Raw genomic sequence first — 19,835 nt, forward strand, 5'->3', positions numbered from 1 at the left:
TAACCTCAGATATGCAGATGACACCACCCTTATGGCAGAAAGGGAAGAGGAACTCAAAAGCCTCTTGATGAAAGTGAAAGTAGAGAGTGAAAAAGTTGGCGTAAAGCTCAACATTCAGAAAACGAAGATCATGGCATCCGGTCCCATCACTTCATGGGAAATAGATGGGGAAACAGTAGAAACAGTGTCAGACTTTATTTTGGGGGGCTCCAAAATCACTGCAGATGGTGATTGTAGCCATGAAATTAAAAGATGCTTACTCCTTGGAAGAAAAGTTATGACCAACCTAGATAGCATATTCAAAAGCAGAGACATTACTTTGCCAACTAAAGTTCATCTAGTCAAGGCTATGGTTTTTCCTGTGGTCATGTATGGATGTGAGAGTTGGACTGTGAAAAAGGCTGAGCGCCGATGAATTGATGCTTTTGAACTGTGGTGTTGGAGGAGACTCTTGAGAGTCCCTTGGACTGCAAGGAGATCCAACCAATCCATTCTGAAGATCAGCCCTGGGATTTCTTTGGAAGGAATGATGCTGAACCTGAAACTCCAGTACTTTGGCCACCTCATGTGAAGAGTTGACACATTGGAGAAGACTCTGATGCTGGGAGGGATTGGGGGAGGAGGAGAAGGGGACAACAGAGGATGAGATGGCTGGATGGCATCACGGACTCGATGGACGTGAGTCTGAGTGAACTCTGGGAGTTGGTGATGGACAGGGAGGCCTGGCGTGCTGCGACTCATGGGGTCGCAGAGTCAGACACGACTGAGCGACTGAACTAACTGTATGACTTACTTCACTTAGTATGATTGTCTTCAGGTCCATCCACGTTGCTACAAATGACATTAATTCATTCTTTTTATGGCTAAGTAATATTCCATTGAATAAACATACACCACACTTCTTAATCCATTCTAGTATGCTCGTTTTAAATGGGGGGTTAAAATGGCCATGTCATAGAATTCTACTGATATTTGAAATTTATGTGAAGTTCGTATCTGGCACATAGTTGGTGCTCAACAAACATTTGTTGCTTCACCTTTTGCTGATTTTTGTTCCCTTGCTTCAATTTCCAAGTGAGTTTTTTCTCCTTTGGTAAGTAGGAATTCTCCCCATTCGGAATAATGTCGAAATGCTCCCACTTGGTCGGAGAAGGCAATGGCACCCCACTCCAGTACTCTTGCCTGGAAAATCCCACGGATGGAAGAGCCTGGTAGGCTGCAGTCCATGGGATCGTGAAGAGTCAGCCATGACTGAGGGACTTTGCTTTCACTTTTCACTTTCATGCATTGGAGAAGGTAATGGCAGCCCACTCGTGTTCTTGCCTGGAGAATTCCAGGGATGGGGGAGCCTGGCGGGCTGCCGTCTGTGGGGTCGCACAGAGTCGGACACAACTGAAGCGACTTAGCAGCAGCAGCTCCCACTTTGTAGGGTGAGTTCACCAGTCCTCATAGCACAAGTTAGAGAGAAAGCCCGTCTCCTCTTCTGGACATGGATTATACCTGGGCCAATCCCATCTGAATGAAGACACCACAGAAGTGAGCTTGCCTCAGTGGCCTCTACCCCTCTTCCAAGTATGACTACAAGGGATGAGGCCTAATTAAGAACTAATGAAGTAGCAGTTTGGGAAAGAAAGTGAAAATTTGAGTTTCTTCTACCTGTACCCAGCAAACTAAAGGTCTAAGGAGAATTTTATTTTGGTATCTGAGAGAAAGAACTGTGTCCCATTAATTATTTTTTTGGTCTGAAAAGCAAACCACGTTAAGCTATAGATTTGTATAATCACAAGATTTATTCCTAGCAAAAAAAAAAAAGACCGCTCCCCCACTCCCAATCAGACAAAATATATGTTCTTCACTTCTAAATACCAAGGGGAGAAAACACATTAATTCCAGGGTGTGTGTCATGGCACCCATCACTTCACCTGCCATTTGCCAAGTTGCTTAAATAACCAGCTTACACAAAACAGAACTTTTCCGGGCCTGGGGCATACATTTAAATATGAAAGACTCCACCGTGAAATTCAAAAACAATGGAGCTAAATGAAGGGAAAAGTTGTAAGCCCCTGCTAGACCTAGTTCAGTACTCCACACTTGGATGAGAGCCAGCTCATGGGGCCTCTGTGGTCTGCTGTTTCCTTGTAAACATACAGGGTGAGACATTATTCCCTGCAACACACCTGTAAGCTAAGAAGGCCTCACTTTGAAGAGGAACAGAACAAAAACTAGACACTCGTTGGCAGAGTCTTACCATTTCCCCTAATTAGCCTCTCCCCTTCTGCCAAGTTCTTACGGATCCCTATTCTCAGAGGTGTCAACTACTACTCCCTGTCTCCATCCCAAAGGATTTCAGAAAGCCTGAATGGCATGAGGTTTCAGCAGGTCCAAAAACACTGCATCTAAAACTGGGTCTGGGTGGCCAGTGTGGTTTCAGGCTGCCCTTTGAGAGCCTGGTACAGAACAAGGTCTCCTTTCACTTGACCCCCCTTTGCTAATACAATGCTGTTTGGCTGGGCCCAGCACCCCATGGGGTAAATGGTTCAGGCCAAGAATAGTCTTCATTCTTCCTGTGAAGCTTTGAAAGTCTTCTAAAGAACACAGGAAATTGTCAGTCCCTATTTTTTGTTGAAAATGGCTGACACTAAACTCTGAACATTCTATGGGTTAATCCCAAATCATGCGAACCAAGTTTGCTTGAAAAGCAGCAATATTTTCACCAGAGATGAGATACTGATAAACCAGCTCAGCATTACTTATTAAGGAGGACGTATTTTTTAACTCTTGTTACTAGTACTGTAGAAAACCTGCTCTTAACCAAAATCAGCTTATTTCTATGGTGTACCCTATTATTGAAACATACCTCATTTAGTAATTCCAAAAAGGCTCTGTGTGCAAAGAAGCATGTCTGGAGGCTTACCATGGCACCATGCAAACTTACCTAAAAGTAGGAAAAAACAAAATTCTTGGTTTGTCATGGTCCTGGCATCACCACATCCTTCAACATTCTGGGAGGGAAGGAAGGTGTTGAACAGTTTTTCAGTTCAATTGAATTTCTTAAAACTCAAGAAAAATCTCTCAAGGTTTAGGCACCTTTACTTGTGCAGTCACAATGTAATCTGCACTCAGATCTAGCAAGGGAGGTATGGGCCTTATTTTAGGGCTGAAGAAACAAATATTCAGAAACAAAAAGTAACATACCTAATTTATACAGATGGGATTTGAACCGAGGTGATTAGTCAGTGGGTTTAGTGTTTTCCGGCACACACCAGGTGGTCTTATGGCATAAGATTGAAGCACACAGGTCCTGCTGTTGCCAAGACCAGTTCACACTCCAGCTTCACCAGTTACCACCTCTCTAATGGATAAGTCACTAACCACCTCCAAAGCTGTTTCCACATCTATGAAAAGGATGACACTGGTATCTATTAAGGATTAAATGAAGATAATGTACACAAACAAGTTGACTGTCTGGGGTAGGGTAAATATCCTGAATGAAGTACACCAACTTATGTTTTTATTTGCAAACTATTAGAAAGGATTTCAATTTACCAGACAATTAGTCTTCCTTTTACATCAAGTAGGATACCATGGCAGGACTTCCTTAGGGATTCAACAGTATAAGGATCTACATACTACTGACTACCATATTAAACCAAGGGCTTCCAAAGTAGAATATATTAGATAATTTATTGGGGCTTGGGAAGCGCTAAACTTTTTTTTTGAGTTTTAAAAATTGTTTCATAATGTTCATATTAACATACTGCTTGCTTGCTTTGCTTCAGTTGTGTTCAACCCTTTGTAACCTCATGGACTAAAGGCTGCCAGGCTCCTCTGTCTATGGGATTTCCCAAGCAAGAATACTAGAGTGGGTCGCTATTTCCTTCTCCAGGGGATCTTCCCTACCCAGGGATCAAATTCATGTCTCTTGTGTCTCCCGCATTGCCAGGTGGGTTCTTCACCACTAGCATCACCTGGGAAGCCCTAACATAGTGCTACCTACATATAATTTACTATATAGGTATAATCACACATACATGCTCAAAAATATTTTCACAAAGAAACAGTATCACGTTTGGAGACAGTGATCTAAATGACTTGCTAAGTCAACACTTTGCTACTGTTGCAGTCTTACATTCTTTCCACCTTTTTGCTCACCTACTACCCTGACCTCCACATTCCTAGGTCTTTTTCCAAGAGAATAAAAGGCATGAAAGGTGCAGAATATGTCAGAATATGTGGGTGGGGTGTGACACTAAGCTAATGAGTCTGAGAAGCAGAAGTCTGTATCTGCTTAGCTTTCAAAATTAGAACCTGAGCTCCACAGAAATAAGCCTCTGCTCCAAGGTGAACTTGATAAAAACAATTAGCTCTCACTTCCACTAGGTGGCAGCACAACTCTGCCATGCGATGTGCACTTGGATTAGGGCGTCTCTGGTCTCACTTAAAGAGCGCAGTGGTTAGAGTTACTCCAATTTATAATGTCTCTCACAATGGAGACTAGGTATTGTCCATTTTGCTGTTTACAAGCTAGCCTTTCCTTATGCTTCTTGAATGTTGTATGTATTGTGAATAATCACATAGCTGTTCTTAAAACTCTACAGGCCATATAACAAAAAAGCCCTTGATAAGCTTGAAAAATAAAGCCAACCATCAAACCACCTGGTCGGTCAAGTTCTGTACGGGTCCTACATCAGATTCAGATAAACCTTCACCATGATACAGACAAAAACTTCCGAAAGTTTTCACTAGGGTAATAGAATAAAGGTGACTTTACAAAGTTATCACAATGCATATTGAATTTTTAAACAGCACCTATGAGAACTTGTTTCTAGAGGCAGTAGTACTTACTAGTTAGACAAGTGGTCAATATAAACTTTCTGATTTTGCAGTCACCAAATTCATTAAGTTATTTTTCCTAAAACCAAACTTTTCTGGTTAAGGGCGTTAACCAAATCTCTATTATAAGAACCAAACCAAACAAAAAAATATCTCTGCATATTTACTTACAATTATTCCTGAATGTCTGATTCTGGTCTTGGAGTAACAGCCAATTAAAAAAAGAAAACCACACACAGCAGAAAGCACTGTATTTTCAAAGACAATCTTTAGTGATGGCCAACAAATAGTTACTGCAGTAATCTTAAATCATGTTTTTAATGCCTCATAAGATCTGCTTTAAAAATAGGATCCCAGAATGAACTTACATGTGAAGTCAAGATTTTCTGTAAAGTGAATGATCTTCCTAACATGCTCTACATACACTTTATATATCTTTGAAAAGCAACAAGGCTCTTTTAAGCATCCTGTTTTATTTAAACCCTTCAGCTTCTAGTGTCAACAAAAATATTGGGTAATCATAATAATCAGTTACTTCCTTTTGACAGGATCATCAAAAGATACGGTGAAACTTTTTAAAGTAATAAACTGTATTGCATTAATCATTAAAATGTCACAAAGCATTTTGTTAAAATCTCTTATCATTTGACTTTAGTGAAAAGAAATTATACCACTCTCTTTTTCAGTTAAAAAATTTCAGTCCAAGGATTTGAGAGTTCACCTGGTAAGCTGAAATTTGTTCTCAGAGAAATGTGTTAATAGGAGACAGTAGTAAGTAGATAAGATACTATATTCTGTAAATTAGAAAATCAGCACAAGTGCATTCTAAATGAAACAAACAAGAGTTACAATCATGGAGAAGGCAAATTCAAATTGAAAAGTTTCTTCTCAAACACACTCCTATCAACTGCAGAATATTTAACACGCCACACTCAATTACATCACAACATTGTTTATTATGTGAATTTTTTACAATACAAACAAAAAAATACAGAAATGCAATAAATGAATACAGCTAAATGCAGAATGGTGACTTTTTTTTCTTTTCAAGAGGCCATGATTCCCATTTCTAGTAAAATAAAAGAGACTGCACATAGGTAGAAATAGGTTGGTTGTTAGCTTCACAATTTTGCCTAGAAATGATCTATAAATGCATTTTCCCCCCTGCTACTTACCATAAAGTGTAAAAAGGGAATTAAAGGAAAGTTTCTTTGTTGGTTCCTATCATATGAAAGATGCTATATTCTATTTTTTAGCAGGGCCAATATATGGAAAATACCTAAATTAAATGTTATTACAAAAATGAAGCAGTAATGAGATTCTGGCTAAAGAGGGTACTAAATGAAAATAATATATATTTAAAGAATTCAAAACAAACAAAAAAAAGGTTGTTATAAAAAAGCTCTAGGTGCATTGTAAGCATATAGGGTTTTTTTTTCCATGTGTATTTTTAAACAATGGAAGTGTCAAAAAATAGGGTCAACTGTGTTAGACTAAATTACATTATTGTATATGCTGCATTGAATGGAACCTCTGTATTATAATTATCATAAAGAAGCATAGTTTGCATCATATTATGGCAATTTATCCTCAATGAAACCTTTCAGAGTCCTTTTATTTTGGAATATCCTGTAAACAATCAAACCACCAGAACATGATTGTACAACAGTAAAATGTTTTCTTGCATTAAATTGAAGACATCTGTTTAATAAAAAAAGAAAAGAAAAATGTAGGAAAGGTACTTAGAGCTGTTAGTTTCTAAGTACACAATAACCCTAGACAATTCAAGGCATCTTAATCTCCATCAAGAACAAAAAAATAATAATAATAATTTTTGTCATGCTGTTAAATCCATCATTAAGGATAAAACCGGTGCAAATTGGTCAAACGGATCCAACAAACACTGATGTCCAAGCTGGCATATTGGCAACTAATACGTAACTGGTGGTCAATAGAGGGTTTAAAAGATCTTCCCTTTCTTCTTGTTCTTTTCCAAGGTTCTAAATGAGTAAACAAAAACAATCAAAATGAGTAACTACTTTATAAACCTAGAAAACATATGGTAGCAATAGCTAAACCAACTACAACTGTGTTGGATTTTCAACTGTGTTACATTTTTATTTTAAAATCAGAAGATTTAGAAGTTAACAATAAGGACAACGCTAATCTATACTATTTTCTTGGACAAATATTTGACAAAATTCCAAGACAAACAGAAAGAAATATGACAAAATCCCATTTTTTTATACAAAAACAACTTTTCCTAAATGAAATAGTACAAATCGAAAAAGGTCAACTGACATCAAGTAAGGTATCCTTTTCTCCTACAGCCATCTGCATTCTGAAATGCTTTTTTTCTCACAAATAAATTTTCGTCTTTCTTAAGGGAAAAGTTAATAGATGCATAGTGTTACTGAACAAATGTCTAAACTTTTGTTCAGCAGTGAAGTTAAATTACAGAATCCTTACAGGGATGCAACTTTTCAGTTTTAAATGGGACTAATGAGGAAAAGAAGACCAAAGTACAAAGACTACCCGATTTTTGAGTAAATTATGAGTAACTAATTAGCTGCATTAGAAACTAGGTATCTAAAACTCTGTCTTAATGAAATAATCCAACACAATAAAAATATACCTCTAAATGTATAAAAGAGAACACTGCAGCAATGCTCTCTATGTCTGTCAAGAATTACACACAACCATTATGTTTAATATTTGACAGGAAGCAGTAAACAACTAATTATGGTGAGTCAACTGAAGAGAATGTTATGAAGGTACTAAATTATAATTATGAAGATTATTAAGTCATAAAAATGTTTGCAGTGGAAAAAATACTATTATAATACAGTGCATCAATCTATGTAAAATATTCATCCATGAAAATAATTTGTGCTTGGGATGTATGGTAATGGACAATGTCTTAAAATATTAATGTTTTTAAAATAAACAGGACAATAATTCTTTAAAACTAATACACATATTTCTTGGGAATCTGATATTAGATACCTTGAAGAGTTCTGTTGTTCTAAAATACGTTGTTGGGCTTCCCAGTTTGCTTTCTCATCTTCAAACTGACGACGTTTTTCCTCTAATTCTTTGTGCTGTGCTTCCAAATTCTTTTTCATTTGCTCATGGCGCCGTTGGAGCTAGTTCAAAGCACAATACATAAAACAAAACTGAGAAATCAGAAATAGATTTCATCCAGGCAGTCTAATGTTAAAAGCTGAGCATTCAGTTCTTATGCTGTAAATTCAGAGTACCACGTGGAAAGCACTGTCTAAAAATCCTCTTTCTATAGGACTTACCACCCAAAATGCCAGGGACCAAAGAGAATAATCTTGGGAAACAAGGGGTTTAAAAAAAAAAAAGTACAATAAGCTACAGTTGTATAGCACTTTATAAGGGGCATACGCATATTTTTATCATCTCATTTTTCCTTACTCACAAACATGTAGGAAGTTGGGCAGAGGAGACACCACTGTTCCCACTCCTAGATGAGCAAACAGTTGTAGCTGCAGAGTTTATGTCACTTGTACAAAGTCATTAGCCAAAAGTGGCAGAACCAGGATCTGAACCTGTCTCATAATTTCAAGTTTAAGAAAGCGAGACAAGTGAAAAGAAAGCAAATAGGTAAGAATGTAAGAGTTACAAGATGAGGAGATAAGGTCCCTGGATTCTTATAAAGCAGCGGTTCTCAAATGTCAGTCTTTGTATGAACCACCTAAACACTTGTTAAAAATAAAGAATCCTGGACCTAACCAGACATACTGAATTAGAATTTCTGGGTTTTTAAGTCTAGACATCCACATTTTCAATAAGCCCCCATGATTCTGAAACAGATGGTTCTTTCTATATTGAGAATTAATGCTGCAAAGAATGCTGGCTGAAAGATAAAAAACACACATGCAAAGTAACTGAAGAAACAAAGAGCTTATCTAGTCCATTTAGGCACTAGTCAATCCATTTCTGTGGAAAACAATCACAGCAAAAAATTAATAAATCTATCTAACTACATCAAATAACAACTATTTATTAAAAACTTTCAGATGTCCAGGAATTATGTTCCGTTAAAGACTGTATTACATCAATTAGTCAACATCTTGAATTTGGATTATAATTTTGCATACAATCTGTTTTCTTTGTTACTTCATAAACCCAAAAAAGTGACTTCATATTCATTTCTATTCCAAATATCTCATGCAGTTTCTACAAAACGAAACCATCTAAGATATATTAAAGCAAATATGAATCAAATTTGAAGTAACATCTTCCTGATGATAGCAAACACATTACTAAGAACATATCAGAAAACAGGAACACAGAGAAATGCCTTTAATTATTAAAAAGAGAAAATGCAAGGGAATTATATACACACAATCCAGCATAGTTACTTCTGAGAAAGAGAGAGAGGGATACAACAGGGGAGAGAAACAGAGCTGCCTCAAATGAACTGATGATGCCTTATTTTTTAAACTGGGCCACAGGGTTACAAGTGTTCATCATTCTTTATCTGTACCTTTCTGTCACATATACATTTTCTTTTGTGTTAACTGCCATGTAGGTTAAAAGTGCAGGTCACAATCCTTCCCTTTGTAGAAATTCTTAGGGTTAGATGTATTACACAGTTCAGAATTTTTCAGATTTCTGAAAGCCAATTCTACTTAGAAAGGTCTATTTACTGTATTTACAAAACAACACCTGGGCTGTCTAAGGTAGCATCTAGCACATTTTTTATTTTTGCAGCAAAGTATATAACTATTCACATCAAGTGGGGATAAAACTGTTAGTTCTGTTTCCGGCTTTGCAGTTTTCAGAGCTTTTAAAGATTCGAAATTGTGGATACATGATTGTAGACTTGTCTAGGATTAAGAGCACAGTTCAGTGCATTCAAATAATGACTTACAGATATGCAGCACTGACCAAGTTAATTTATCATGTAAAAAATGGAAATGAGACAATAATATCCACCTTGTAGGGCTGTGGTATGGACTAAATAACATAATCTATGAAAGATGCTTAGTACTGTGTCTAATACACTGTGCTGCAGGATATTAGCAGCTATGTCCCACACAAATATATCTAGCACTTGAGAAAACATATTATACAAGGTTAAATAGACTTCATATTTATATACTTATATGACTTACAGAATTAGGGCAAACTTGGCCCACATCGCTTTACAGTTTCTTTCAATGCTAATAAAGACTATTCTTCAAAGAGTAGCTAAGTATTACAAAACTCTGTTTTCACCATTCACAGTAATCATTAAAACTCTCAAAAGTTCTATAATTGCTTATGGAAATAAATGCTTAACATAATTGCTTATGACATTTACTCTTAGGAGGAGACCCTAAAATATGTCTTTTCAAATGTAAATTCAACTCCTTTTAGATTTTCACCGAAACCTAAGTGTGGAGATAATGCAGACTCTTGATTATTCCTATTTTTATTTACCTTCTGATAGGGATTCATGGCACCCCACTCCAGTACTCTTGCCTGGAAAATCCCATGGACGGAGGAGCCTGATAGGCTGCAGTCCATGGGGTCTCGAAGAGTCGGACACGACTGAGAGACTTCACTTTCACTTTTCACTTTCATGCATTGGAGAAGGAAAGGGCAACCCACTCCAGTGTTCTTGCCTGGAGAATCCCAGGGGCGGGGGAGCCTGGTGGGCTGCCGTCTATGGGGTCGCGCAGAGTCGGACATGACTGAAGTGACTTAGCAGCAGTAGCAGGGATTCTCCAGATTACTTATTAATTGGTGAAGGGGTAGAGACTCAAATGGATAGATTTAATAAAAACCTAATTAATAAAAAAAACTTAATCTCCTAAATGTCATCTTAATAACAAGTGCTCAGGATATTAGTTTTGCAGAGTTGGCAATCTTAAACCTGGAGAAGCTATTCTGTATCTGCACTGAATTAAACACATATTATAAATGTAACAGTAGTGGAAGTAAGTTTTTTTGTGATAAGAGATTACATGAAAAGCTCAGTAATTTAAGAGAAGTCTAATGTGGAATAGAAACACTTCCTCAAAACTACTGAATACTCTGCATTCTGTCTACTCAATGGATTAGAGTACTTTTGTCGTAATATTAGAGTAGGACTTCCATGGTGGCTCAGACAGTAAAGCGTCTGTCTACAATGTGGGAGACCTGGGTTCGATCCCTGAGTCGGGAAGATTCCCTGCAGAAGGAAATGGCAATCCACTCTAGTACCATTGCCTGGAAAATCCCATGGACAGAGGACCCTGGTAGGCTACAGTCCATGGGTAGCAAACATATATTTAGTCAAAGAAAGCTTATGTATTTTATGCAGTAATTAATTACAAAAGCAAAGAGACCAACTGTAAGGATGTAACAAACTAAATCTGAGTCTTTTCTTAATATGTTTAAATACAAATATTATTATATTAGTGGATCCACATTTAGCCACTGAATTTTATCATTAAAAGTAATTTTTAAAATATTTCATATTGTATGACTGATTCATGTTGATGAATGGCAGAAACACAACACTGTAAAGCAATTATCCTCCAATTAAAAAATTGTTTAAGTATTTCATATTAATGTCATCCTACATATTTAAAAGTAATTTTCAGCACAATGATAATAAATCTATGCTGAGAAAACATCATACTGAAATTGTTGATTTGTGTTTACCTATAGTTTCTTCTACTGTTCTTGGACATCAAGCCAAATTTACTCTATAGATTATTGTGTTAAGTGTTTTTTTCCTCCATCTTTTATTTCTTATCACTTACAGATGGATATGTCTTCATGATCTTTTTGATTAACAGAAACTAAATATATGCTTCAACATGTAGAGGGATTCTAAGGTTACAGCAGAACAGCTTGATGGAATGCTTTGTCACTACCCTACCTGATTTTTGCAACTGAATTACACTGACACTAGGGTCACATAAGGCCCAACTCATCTACAAAATCACAGTCCTTCATTTCTTTTTGTCTGTAATTTATCACAACATGCCCATAGTTTACTTAAGGTTCTTTCTTTCTCCATTCATATGCAAGTAAGTCTGGTCAATTATTACTATCCTAAAACTAGTTTTTATTCTTGTATCTGCCCAAAACTCTTTCTTTCTTATACCGACTATATGGAAAGGCTTAAAATTTCATTTCTCATAATTTGTTAACTATAGCTAATAAAATTTACTTTAGGTATTCTACTATGTCTTCCTACCAAGTATACTTGTATCTAAACAGATTATTAAAATATGTATTATTGTAAATCACACACCAGTAAGGTGATGCTTAAAATTCTCCAAGCCAGGCTTCAGCAATATGTGAACCGTGAACTTCCAGATTTCAAGCTGGTTTTAGAAAAGGCAGACAAACCAGAGATCAAATTGCCAACATCCACTGGATCATCGAAAAAGCAAGAGTTCCAGAAAAACATCTATTTCTGCTTTATTGACTATGCCAAAGCCTTTGACTATGTGGATCACAATAAACTGTGGAAAATTCTGAAAGAGATAGGAATACCAGACCACCTGACCTGCCTCTTGAGAAACCTGTATGCAGGTCAGGAAGCAACAGTTAGAACTGGACATGGAACAACAGACTGGTTCCAAATAGGAAAAGGAGTACGTCAAGGTTGTATATTGTCACCCTGCTTATTTAACTTCTATGCAGAGTACATCATGAGAAACGCTGGGCTGGAGGAAGCATAAGCTGGAATCAAGACTGCAGGGAAAAATATTAATAACCTTAGATATACAGATGACCCCATCCTTATGTCAGAAAGTGAAGAACTAAACAGCCTCTTGATGAGAGTGAAAGAGGAGAGTGAAAAAGTTGGCTTAAAGCTCAACATTCAGAAAACGAAGATCATGACATCTGGTCCCATCACTTCGTGGGAAATAGATGGGGAAACAGTGGAAACAGTGGCTGACTTTATTTTCCTGGGCTCCAAAATCACTGCAGATGGTGACCATAGCAATGAAATTAAAAGACACTCCTTGGAAGGAGAGTTGTGATCAACCTAGACAGCATATTAAAACGCAGAGACATTACTTTGCCAACAAAGGTCCATCTCAAGGCTATGGTTTTTCCAGTGGTCATGTATGGATGTGAGAGTTGGACTATAAAGAAAGCTAAGTGCCAAAGAATCGATGCTTTTGAAGTGTGGAGTTGGAGAAGACTCTTGAGAGTCCCTTGGACTGCAAGGAGATCCAACCAGTCCATCCTAAAGGAGATCAGTCCTGGGTGTTCATTGGAAGGACTGATGCTAAAGCTGAAACTCCAATACTTTGGCCACCTGATGCGAAGAGCTGACTCATTTGAAAAGACCCTGATGCTGGGAATGATTGAGGGCAGGAGGAGAAGGGGACGATAGAAGATGAGATGGTTGGACGGCATCACTGACTCAATGGACGTGAGTCTGAGTGAACTCCAGGAGTTGGTGATGGACAGGGAGGCCTGGCATGCTGCGGTTCATGAGGTCGCAAACAGTCAGACACGACTGAGCGACTAAACTGAATGACTTCCCAGGTGGCTCAGAGGTAAGACTGCCTGCCAATGCAGGAGACAAGGAGTCGTGGGTTCAATCCCTGAGTTGGGAAGCTCCCTTGGAGGAGGAAATGGCAACTCAGTCCAACATTCTCATCTGGGAAACCCCACGGACAGAGGAGCCTGGCAGGTTACAATCCTTAGGGTTGCAAAGAGTTCGACTGAACACACACAGACACATTAAATTTGCATATTACATGTGAAAAAATCGATAGAGCAGTTACATTATCTATCAGTTTCATTTAAGACATTATTTTGAAAAGGAGTATTTTGTCAAAGGTGAAAATCTATGGTTAATTACCTCAGCTTCAGAGTCCTTCAGTTTTTGAACTTTTTCTTTGACCTTCATCTCAAACACCTGTTCCATCTCCATCTCCATCTTCTTCATTTTAGCTACATGTTCCCTTCTTTCTTCTTCCATTTGTGCAAGAGGGCTCCTATTATGAACATTAAAGATAATCATTATATGTCTAAAAATAAAAAGTGTAATACAAAACTGAAACAGTGATGAAAACAATGCTGTATGCCATTACTAAATTCTCTGCTTTCTGTTTTTTGAAAACAAGCTTCAAAAGAAGCTTTTAATTATTCTGACACCATCTTAAATAACACAGAACACAGGTTTGAAGTTTTATGTATGAACATATGAAAAAATTCTTCAGAAACTTTAAAAATGTATAAATATTTATAATCTACAACTTCCTTCCATGAAGTTTCATGACTTGAAGTCTCCCTAAACCTAATGCATATCAAATCTAAAGAAAACACATAAAACAGACTGTATAAGGAAAATGGAAAAGACACATTCCCTAAATACATTCTCAAAAAGAAAAACTAGAAGAAAATTAATTTTTAAACAAAATTTTAATATGAAAAAATGGTACTGAGTTAATGGAGGAGGAGGATGCAGGGAGGCAGAAAAAGACAGTATCAGAAGCAAATGAATATCCTGACATTTCTGACATGCCAGAAAACAGACATCAAAAAGTAGTTCACTCTATTAAAGTCCACAGACTCAAATCTCTGCACAATGTTTTCCAAGATTTTATGTTGAAAAATACTACAAATACGCTTTATGTGAAGGCTAGTATACTTATGGAGAAAAGAGTACGGCAAAATATCAGCAACCTACTACAGTCCCAGAGAAGAAAGAAAAGTGGGCTCTGTGGCCTTCGGGATCTCTAAAAACCTATTCCAATACACTGGGACAGCTTAAAAGAGGCAGGCTCTTTTCTGACTTTGTTGATTAAACACGTATATTGTGCTTCCACAAAAACAAGCTTTGACCATTTAATTACAACCCTAAATGAATAAAGTGGTTAAAAAAGTTAAATTATGGCTTAAAAACAAAATCAGGCTTTGTATTTCATCTATAACTTCAAGGCTAGTCACTTTAATCTTGATTTGACACACTGATTATAGTGACTTCTCTCCTTATGAGGCTGAATACTTCTGACCATCGTAGCACTATTCTTTCCTATCAAGGAGAACAAGAGACTGAGATGGAATGTATTAAATGAACAACAGGACAGAAAGAACACTGTCTACTGATTTTTCTTAGCAAAAAGGAAAGACAAAATGTGATGTAGCATTGTGACCAAGAGGATTTGTTTTTGCAATTAGTGCAAGTTAGAACAAAATGTTACTTAACTAAAGGATATTTCATCAAAAGAATAAACCTGCAGCATGTTTTAATAATTAAACAATTAATCAGAAGTTCTGAAAATGAAAATAAACCAAACATTAACTTAGGAGAATCAACATTCAAAAAGCCAGGTAAACTGGAATAAATTTTAAAGTGTAAATATCATTATTTCACTAAAAGCTGATATATTTATGGCAGGTATTTTTAAGAGGAGCCTCAGATCTCTTGGGTTCTGAAATCACACAACAAACGTGTGTGTGTGTGTTGTATGTTCATACAAGTGTTTTTTCTAGTAAGGGTTCAAAGCTTTTGTTTGATTTCTATAAAACTCACTTCTGCCATACTCCAAAACACTTTTAGGCTCTAGGAAAAAAATACTCATAAAAATGATTTTTGAATTGGCCATCTTAAATAACTGAGTATGTTAAGCAACTTAAGATTATCCAACAACACTGCTGCAACTTGAAAATATATTGTAAACATTAAATAAATTAAGTAAACACTAGAATTTAAGAAAATAAATTAAAATTCAGATGGAATTGTGATTTTAAAGTTAAATATATATTCTTACTAATAATAACCTATCTATAAAATACTCTTTAATTTCATCCTTGGGAGGAATAAGCCAATCCATATAAATGTGAAGAATTTGTAGTATACTTTGCACATGAAAAGGCTACCTACCACCTTACCAAGAGTGGAACACTGTCACCTAAATTATCATTTAAATAACTCTTGGAGGAAAACAGAAGATTGTAGAGCTTTGATGTTTTAAAATATTAAAAATCTTTACATACTAAAAGTGCTTATGTCTTTGGAAAAACAAATGAAATGTCTTCAAGTGTGCCACATCTAAAAGAACAAAAAATACAGAGACTTATTAGCACACATAAATGGAGAAGAAAAAGGTAACCCTCTCCAGTATTCTTGCCTGGGAAATCTCATGGACAGAAGAGCCTGGAGGGCTACAGTCCATGTGGTCACAGAAGTGGGACATAAGCGACTAAACAACAACAAAACACACTTAGAGTAAACCACAATAAAAACAGCAATTAAAAGCAAATCCACAGATTTTACAGTAAAGGGGCTCAGCTGGTAAAGAATCCACCTGCAATGCGGGAGACCTGAGTTCAATCCCTGGGTTGGGATGATCCCCTGGAGAAAGGAAAAAGGAAAGGATCCTACCCACTCCAGGATTGTGGCCTGGAAAATTCCACGGACTGTATAGTCTGTGGGGTCACAAAGAGTCGGACACAACTGAGCGACTTTCACTTCACGTTCCTAAAACAAAAGTTTATGGCCAAATTTGTTGAAGATAGTTAATTTCTTTTCCAAATTCTGTTAATAATCCCTATACCAAATCATTATGAAAGTAAATATGCTATGCAACTATCTTCTGACAGTCTGCTCAAGTTTCTAAACCTATTTACATATGCACACTTTCAAAGAGATGTTCAATATTTCACACTTGAGGTACTTTGTCTTTCAACCTTGTAAAAATACTTGCCTCCTAACCAAGAGTGCTATTTCAGTATTATAAGAAAATGGTCACACATATAAAAAATTAATTTTTTGAAGACTCTTACCAGTCAAAATGATTTTGTAAACCTCTCTAATTGTTAAATTAATTAGCATCTCAATTCTAGTCATCTTTATTAAAGTGCTATTTAGAAAACCGTAATACAAAAATGTGTTTATAATGCAGAAAACAGGAAAAAGGATAACTTTTTGTTATCACAGTTTTTTAAATGAAACTTTATTAGATAGCTAGAAAAACCATTTAAATTATTTCATTGTCTGCCCACCTTTTAATGAAAATGCTTGTTGACACACATCAACAAGCTAAAGCTTATAAACTTAAACTTGTCAGAGAAATTCAATGTAACTCAATCAAAAAAATAAAAAGACCCGGTAAAAGATTTTTTAAAAAACAGGCCAACATAACCTGAACATCATATTAAATCCTCAAAGATGCAACTTCGCTTCTTTTAGGGATCTTTTCAAGGAGATCCTGAAAAATGACTTACCCTTTTCATGTGACCAATAGCAGAATCACAGCAAGGACCACATTTAAGGCTGACCTAAGACCCTACTGTGGTTGTGTCATACAACCTACATTTTGGTTGTATAAATGTATAAATGCTGAAATGTATTACATTTTGAGCATAACGAAAAGAACCAAATTTCATTTAAATTATATGTGGTCTTTCCTGAAGAATTCATTAAGCAAGTACATTTACATACTTTTGCTTCTTAGTTTGGTGGTTTGGCAGGTCACTACGTATACAGACATGTAGCAATTTTCATACAGCATTATCCAAAAGAATTTCAGTTAAATTAAGGATTTCAAAGAGCAACAAAATTTTCCAAACATTTTGGGAAACAATAGTTACTAACATTTTGCCAAGTGAGAGTGCTAAAACTAAACATAAATAAAACAATACCATCATCATATTTTCACGAAAGGACACATGAATAAAAGATGTAATTGAAAAAAAAGAGGGGGGGGGAATTTCAGAAAACTGTCTTTATGTATCTTTAGATCAATGAAAATTTTGTCATGTTCCAAAAGAGTTATGAGGATTACCCTTTGAAAACCTGTATTTTCAGCCATTTCTATGCATTCAGTTACTGATAAAGATGGAGAAGGCTATAGAAAACAAAAATAAAATTAACATATGGGAAAAAGGTAACCACAACTTAACCATCTCAATAAAGCGAAACAAATACAGAAACAGAGTGAATCACACAAGTTTTTTGGCTTCCCAGGGCATGTAAGTTATATTTATACTATACTTTATTAGATGTGCAATTGCATTATGTCTAAAACAATCAACGTATGAAAAAGTAAAAGTGTTAGTCACTCAGTTATATCTGACTCCCTGTGACCCATGGACTGTAGCCCATCAGGCTCCTCTGTGGAATTCTCCAGACAAGAATACTGGAGTGGGTAGCCATTCCCTTCTCCAGGGGACCTTCCCAACACAGGGATCAAACCTGGGACTCCTGCACTGCAGGCAGATTCTTTACCATCTGAACCACTAAGGAAGCCCATAAAGAACACTATTCCAATTTTCTATTGAGTAGCCAAGAGGAATTTGATGGCGACGAAATAATATGATTTTTTACTAAATAAATAATGCCATTCCTGGGAGGAATCGATGTATACTTACTTAGTAAGTTGCCCTTTATTCTTGTTGTTATCAACTCCATTATAAGTCACAGCTGCCAGTTTTCTGCTCCGGTAGTTCTCATAGTGTACATTATTAGTGACATCTTTCAAGTCCTGCATATGTGTTCTGTCATAAATAAAAGACACGTAAGGAATTTGCTTCTATTAAAAAAGCTTTGGTGTAAATTCAAAATTTTAGCAAACAAAAAATTCAGACGAAACTTTTCAAGGAAGACAGCATTTATCTGTCTTCACTTACATGTAAGGGGGAGCAAGATACAATGAGCTAACTTGACATTAATGGAAATTTAAGTTCCAAATTAAAGTTTAGAAACCATAAATTCTCTCAAAACATTTACTAAACAATGACATTGCTAGAGAATAGTATTCACCTTTATAGTATATATTTTATTTTACTAGAGAAGGAAAGGTAGATTAGTTCCTACTGAAGTTCACAAACCTAAAAGAAATTGCTTTCCTTAATATTTCCTTAATATTACTAATATTAGAGTTTTTATTCAGGTTAATATATAGGAATACATAGATTACACATCAAGTTGGATTCAAACTGGGGAATTTTAATTTGGAATAAATTCCTATTTATTCCAACTGTCTGGTAAATGTGCTATTTTGGTTAATGAATGTCTGCTCATAGCAGACATTATCTATGATACATAAAATCAATATATAGGAGATACCTATACATGAGACAATTTTACCATTCCCTAGTGTTTCAAGATGCTAAAAGACTCCTGTGAGCTGCTCTATTGTATCCTTTACCAATGCAATGTTCTTGGATATACATGGTGTGGGAGTACTCTGTATCATTTTATCCTCCTTTTTCTCATCATTCATTCCTGCACTTCTAATCCCCTATCTTTCATCTCCACCACTTTACCAAAACTCCCTTATGAGAGACAAACGTAAAGGTGTTATTCTGTTTTTATTCTGCCTGATAGCCAAGAAACATTTACTATTACTTTTCCCTTTTGTGATGGCCAATTACTATGATTCATCCTCAATTGGACATTTTTGTGCAGTTCTCTGATAGTTTACTCCTATTTCTAACTAAGACTGGGTTTTCCACAAGCCTCATTGCCCTTTATACTTTGCCCCTTGATGAATATACACTTTCTATGGCCACTGGAATTATCTAAAACTCTATCCCTCTCTACTTCTGTCAAGTCAGACAGTTTCTTACTCTGAGCATATCCAATGATGGGGACTGAATTTGTCACTGACTCTCAAACTTACTTCAGAGTTCTTCCAGTCTGCTTTGGGAGCTCTCCTGGCACTCTTGAAGTCAAGTCACTCTAACCCAAGACAACCTTCTCCTTGGCTGCCAGTCTTTTCTATGGTACCAGTAAATGCGACAGGTGACAGCATATAAACTCTTCAACTATACTATAAACATCCCCTTTTACAAAAAACGTGCCATCACCTTTTGCACTCTTGCCACAGAGCATATAATGGGCCCTGCAAAAAACTGATTTGGAGCTGAGATGTGATAAACATTGTTCATTTTCTAGGACACATTACTGTTTTCAATTTCTCTAAGTAGAGAATAATAAAAACAAATAACCGTGCCAGTATAAAACAATCTTTTTGTAATTTTAAATATCATATATTACCTCATCAATGCATCATTAAAAA

The 19,835-nt window shown here is 36.3% G+C and overlaps 1 protein-coding gene across 1 annotated transcript in view; it reads right to left on the bottom strand.

Annotated features, from left to right (window-relative positions):
* Positions 1-5,777: 5,777 nt before the first annotated feature.
* The window catches only part of SEPTIN7 (septin 7), a 99,765-nt gene continuing 85,707 nt past the window's right edge, over positions 5,778-19,835 (bottom strand). Inside the window, exons 11-14 of the mRNA XM_052638397.1 lie at positions 18,184-18,309; positions 13,667-13,802; positions 7,840-7,979; positions 5,778-6,833 (exon numbers count right to left, since the gene is read on the bottom strand). Of these exons, the coding sequence (XP_052494357.1) occupies positions 6,794-6,833; positions 7,840-7,979; positions 13,667-13,802; positions 18,184-18,309 (442 nt within the window). The 3' untranslated portion in view covers positions 5,778-6,793. The remainder of the gene's footprint in view (positions 6,834-7,839; positions 7,980-13,666; positions 13,803-18,183; positions 18,310-19,835) is intronic.

The sequence above is a fragment of the Budorcas taxicolor genome, chromosome 4 (genome assembly GCF_023091745.1).
Source record: "Budorcas taxicolor isolate Tak-1 chromosome 4, Takin1.1, whole genome shotgun sequence".
NCBI classification, from domain to species: domain Eukaryota; kingdom Metazoa; phylum Chordata; class Mammalia; order Artiodactyla; family Bovidae; genus Budorcas; species Budorcas taxicolor.